Below are 5,166 nucleotides of genomic sequence, written 5' to 3' on the forward strand. Positions count from 1 at the left end.
CATCCCATAGGATTCTGTACCCTGCAGACAGCTCACACCTGGAGAAGCTGGCCTATGCATGACCAGTTTCCCACCCATCACCAGAGCAGTAGCCTTTGACTTTCTCTGAGGCCAAGTAAATAAAGGGTGGCAAGAGGACAGGAGTTTTACCCCTGGTGGAGCTCCTTGCATGCTGAGGTAATAGGTCGGGTTTCGAAAGGTTTCCAGATTTAAGATGGGTCTTTCCAGGTCCTGAGCAGGAGGGACTGAGAGGCTTCAGGCCAACTCTTAGATGCAGCTTCTCGCCACACCACTGTGCCCTACCCTTGTCTCTTGGCTCCACTGGCCACCCTCCTGTTTGACCCCCGCTCGGGTGGCTCCACCTTCTGTACTCTGGTACCTCGGTCCTGACTTGCCCACATGTGGTAGTGCATCTCTGTGCCCTAAGATCCTCCCCTGCTCCCGCTAAATGGTTCCTCGGCACCTGCCCCCCTGCAGTGAGCTGGTCCACCTCCAGGTGCAGCAGCCCCCACCGCTGGGCATCTCCCCACTGTGTAATGGGTCAGGCCAGAGACATGATGGCACCCTAAGCTGAGCTAGAAAGCGCTGACCGCAGGGAAGGAAGGAAGCAGGAGGAGGGACATGTGCCAGCACTTCACTCCTTGGGCTCCAGGGCGTCCTCTGTCCACTTGGGAAAAAAGGGTAAGTCTTGCCTACGGGGGGCAGGGAACTCTTACTCCCAGGGCGGGGTGTTGACAGAAGCTGCCGGAACATGGTTCTGACCTATATACAGCCCCACCCTTGACGACAGACACAGATGCATTCATGGACTGTTCCAGGAGATGAATCGGGGAAACTGCCTACTATGAAGAGATTCATATAGTGGCAAGGGGATGAATATTGTAAACACTCTCCATTCTGAATAATAGATGAATAGAGTTTTGGGTTATCAACCATTTTGAAGAAAAGCGAAGGCGATTACTGCTGGCTTTGGCCTGACGGTTGGAGCCCAGGGAATGTATCAGACTTACACAACTTCCTTTCCAAGTACTTGGGGAAAAGGGACCAAGGTGTAGGCACCAGAGCTGAGCCTCATTAAATTAACCCCCTAGGGAGTGCCGGAGACATGTCTATGCATGCTGCTGCTAAGCCAATGAATGGAGCCTCCTCACCCTCGGCCAGGTCCCCAAACCAGGAGAGATGATGTCCAGTCTGGGGCTGGGAACCTGCAGGCCATGGGAGATGCAGGACAGAGGTGCAAGGGCATCTGCTGAAGGAACCCAGAGAAGACCGGCTGGAGAAGGGGACAAGTGCAGCGCCCCCAGACTTCCCAGGCGGAGAGCTGTGACCTCCGTCCAGACAGCAAGCACTCTATCCAGCTCCATGACAGAGGATATCTGAGGATGGGTCCCTGGACACTGACTGTGAGATGGAGATTAGCTCTTCCCGTGGTGATGGGGGTGCACTCAGTTCAACAGGTCTGGAGGGGAAGCAGCAGCCTTGGTCAGAGGGAGCAGGTGGGGAATAGTCTCCACGAAGGCTCAGTGGACCCCATGGAGAGAGTTCTGAAGTTGGAATGGCCTTATGGGTTGTCCCGAGTTGGGGCGAGGGACGAGGCCTCTGGACCCTGGCCAGTCACTGGATGTATGCTCATGGGTGAGGAAGCTCTCTTCACGTGGGGGCAATTCCTGAAGAGGACTGATAACTGAGGGCTATGAGCCAGCAATACCCCTGGTGGCCAGAGGCAGGAGCCCTGCAGCTGGGTTGCTTATCCTGCTGTCCGCCAGCTCGTATGCTATGCAGAGCACTTCTTTGTACATGTTCTAGGGGAAAGCGACAGTGGGATAAATCGGTCCCCACCACTGCAGCTGGTCTTGAGGCCCCAGCTGACACTCGTTGTCTGACTTCTACTACCTGTTCTAGGTTCTAACCTTTGGGCAGCATTTCTGCTTTTTGGGCCACAGCTGCCACACTTGTCCGAGCAAGGGTGTAAGAGAGATCCCAGAGGCATCGTCTGGGAGCCAAATAGCTCCCTGTCTGCTCCAAGAGAACTGCAGCCCTGGCTCTCCTGATGACCAGGGCCAATCACTGCAGCCAGGACGGTGCCTCCTGCTTCTCGCCTACTGGGCCTTTGCCATGAAGGGCTCGAAGTGCCTGGTGGCAAGTGTAAAGTGTAAAGTGGTCATGTGCCACTGACACGCCTCCTTTGCTTTGCAAGGGGTCCTTTGGTCTGATGTGACATTATGTGGGATCTCATGTCACTGGGTCACACAAGAAACACTCGAGATAGTGGTGCTAAGGCCCTACAGGCAGAAATGGCAAATCATACCCAGAATGTGACAATCGCAGTCAAAATAAATTGCTGCCATTTCCAACGTAGGCAGCTTGTCATCAAGTGGCTGGTTGCTCTCCTGGAGGAAGACTGCCATTTTGGGGGCTCGGCATGGAATTCATTGCTGGCAGGTTGGACACCCAGCAGTGCCAATAGCCATATCAGCCTTTGTGAGTGGAGCCTATACTCTTTGGTACATGTATGGCTCCCTTCTTGCTCCATGGCTACCCCATTCACATGCCCATCGTGCCAGTGCTGAGGTGGCCGATGGCGTCTGGCTGACATCAGCTGGTCATTCTCTGCTTGGTGGCTCAGTGTCTTTCATGTAGTTGCTCTCTGGTGGACATCCGCACACTCCCTGTCTACCCACACAGCTTGTCCACATGCCTCTATCCCAGACCTCCTTGTCCTTGATCTTCTAATCTCTCACCTCTCAGGCTCCAAGCAACCAGCTAAGTCAACTGCTAGTGCCATGAGTCCGTGTGTATTTTACCCTTGGCTCTATTTCTGTTCACACCACGTAAATGACCAGGGGCACCGCTCAGAGGGATTATCCACTAAGTGGGGCTATAGTGCAGCTACCACTCATTTTTGGCTTGTACCTACACACCATTCTGACTTACTGACAAATCGAGCTTTGCTTTTTCCCCTCCTTTGTTGGCTGGTCATAAGGGGACCCTGTCCCCTATGCAGCCATAGGTGTGACTATGCAGCCATAGGTGTGAGCTCAGGGAGAGGCATCAATGCAAAATGGTAGGTAACATGGATTTCTAGGCTGTCTGTTTGTGTAGCTTACCTGTGGCCCTGGCCCTGCTCATGCCCAATTCTGGATGCACCACTTGTGTTCTTACTGTGGATTGCTGCTGGGACTGCTCAACCTTATGTTTTGATAATCTGATAGGCAGAACCTACTTATACAAAATGAGCTCAAGATAAAGAATTTAGGATCAAATTAAAAATATAAAAAGGGAATTAAATTTTTCAATTGTTCTGGGATACACAAGCAAAAAGTTTGTTGATGACGGTTTCGAAGGGAGGATAGGCTAGAGTACAGTTAGAGCCTGAACAAAAATGTCACAGAGAGAATGGTATAGAAAAAATTGATTTTTAAGATTCTAAAGGGGAAGAATCTATAGGTACAGAAATGGAGACAGTGAGCACATTAATGCTTTCCTTTTAAAAACAAAATCATAGCTGTGAAAGGAAGGAGAAGGGGGTGGTATCTGGAAAGAGGAAGAGTTAAAGGCTTTTTTTCCCCCCAAGCCTTTCAAAGATGGACTTGGCTGTGTTTATGCACCGAGGGGCAAAGAGGCAGTAGAGATGGAGCAAAATGGGGAGATTACAGGGGTGCTTGGCTGCAGTTCCTGAGAACTCAGTTTGATAAAAAACAAACAACAACAACAAAAAACAGAAACAAAACAGGAAAATCAAGCAGAAGTGTTAAGCTCCTTTTAATCAAGAAAAGCAAATAACTAGGAAAGTTCAACCTCCCTGCCCACTGTCCCCTCCTGGTCATCTCACCATCACTGAGAAAAACCTGGTTCAAGAAAGCATCAAATACCATTTTGTTATATACCCATTTCTCTTTATCTGCTTTCAAGGGAAAATAAACATCAACAGCAATCCCCAGAGTAAAATCACCGTCTAGATAGGATAGATCTAAATTTCACCTCCCAGTAAAGCATGATTTTCTTTTTCTTTTAAGAACACCTGAACTTGCTCGAGTAGCTACAGCAAAATTCCTAATGCACTGCTGTGGCATAAGCACAGCCCCTTTCCTATCAAGACGTCCTAATACAATATATTTTTTTTTCTTATTTGTCAGCAAAGTACTTAACATAAGTGTACAAATTTTAGTGTAAGGTTTTCCCATTGGACATCCAGCAGCTTCATTTTCTTGAGGCTGGGGGCAGAATAGTCACTGGATGCCCTTCGAGATCACTTAGCCAGGCTGTATATGGGTGCTGCAAAGTCGGTGTTAGGAAACCTGTTTACCTATTCACGCTGGTACCTCTGGGTCACAGGAGGGGCGGCTACTCCCGACCTGGGGCATGTGCTCCAAGTAACTACAAAATGCTACCACATTTTCAGACTGCAACGGGCCACCTGCACACGTGGCTCTCCGGAGTGTCCTGAGATGTAAGACAGTCCCCTTAGGTGCGCTCTCACGTCGCAGAGTTCGCGGAGAGAAGACAAGTGGGCAGACTAACCCTGGGTACCGTGTCAGTGCCCCAGGTATTTATTAATATTAAAGGCGCTTCCGGGACAGCCAGCCGAGGTAGAGGAAGGTGTGGTGGCAGCTGTCACTAGGCCTCAGTAGGGTCTCCATTCGTCAAAAAAGTCTACAGCGTTGTCTCCCCACCTGGATACCCCCAGTGCCCCGCAGAGGCAGTGGCAATGCCCCATCCCACCCTAGGCTCAAAGTACGAATGAAGCCACAGTCTCCCGCCCATGAGAACCGAGCACCTCGCGGGACTCCTAAGGCGCCCGGCCACGCCCGTTCCTCCGCGGGTCGAGAGCCGGCGGCCCGAAGATGGCGGCGGGGGCGGGGGGCGGTGGGGCCCGACGGTCACTCCCAGGGCGCCCTTGACTGCCTTTCTCCGCCGCGCTACGTACCTTGCTAGCTAGAGGCCCGGCGCGTGCGCGAAGGGGCGGGGATAAGCACTTGGCGGGGCCAACCAACAGCGAGGAATCGAGGCGGCGCCCAATCAGGGCCCAGGCGGCGGCGACCGGAGTAGGCTGCGGGCGGGCAGCGTGTGTGGCGGACGCCGAACACCCGGGACCGAACCGCCCGCCTCGCTGCTTCCTGCGCGCTTCGGTCCACGCCGCGGTCCACACGCAGGAGGCTGGTGCCC

The 5,166-nt window shown here is 52.4% G+C and overlaps 1 protein-coding gene across 1 annotated transcript in view; it reads left to right on the forward strand.

Annotated features, from left to right (window-relative positions):
* The first annotated feature begins 448 nt into the window (after positions 1-448).
* Positions 449-5,166, forward strand: part of STARD7 (StAR related lipid transfer domain containing 7) — a 22,781-nt gene continuing 18,063 nt past the window's right edge. Inside the window, exon 1 of the mRNA XM_011382030.1 lies at positions 449-533. Coding sequence (XP_011380332.1) covers positions 449-533 — 85 coding nt within the window. The remainder of the gene's footprint in view (positions 534-5,166) is intronic.

The sequence above is a fragment of the Pteropus vampyrus genome, unplaced genomic scaffold (assembly GCF_000151845.1).
Source record: "Pteropus vampyrus isolate Shadow unplaced genomic scaffold, Pvam_2.0 Scaffold461, whole genome shotgun sequence".
NCBI lineage: Eukaryota > Metazoa > Chordata > Mammalia > Chiroptera > Pteropodidae > Pteropus > Pteropus vampyrus.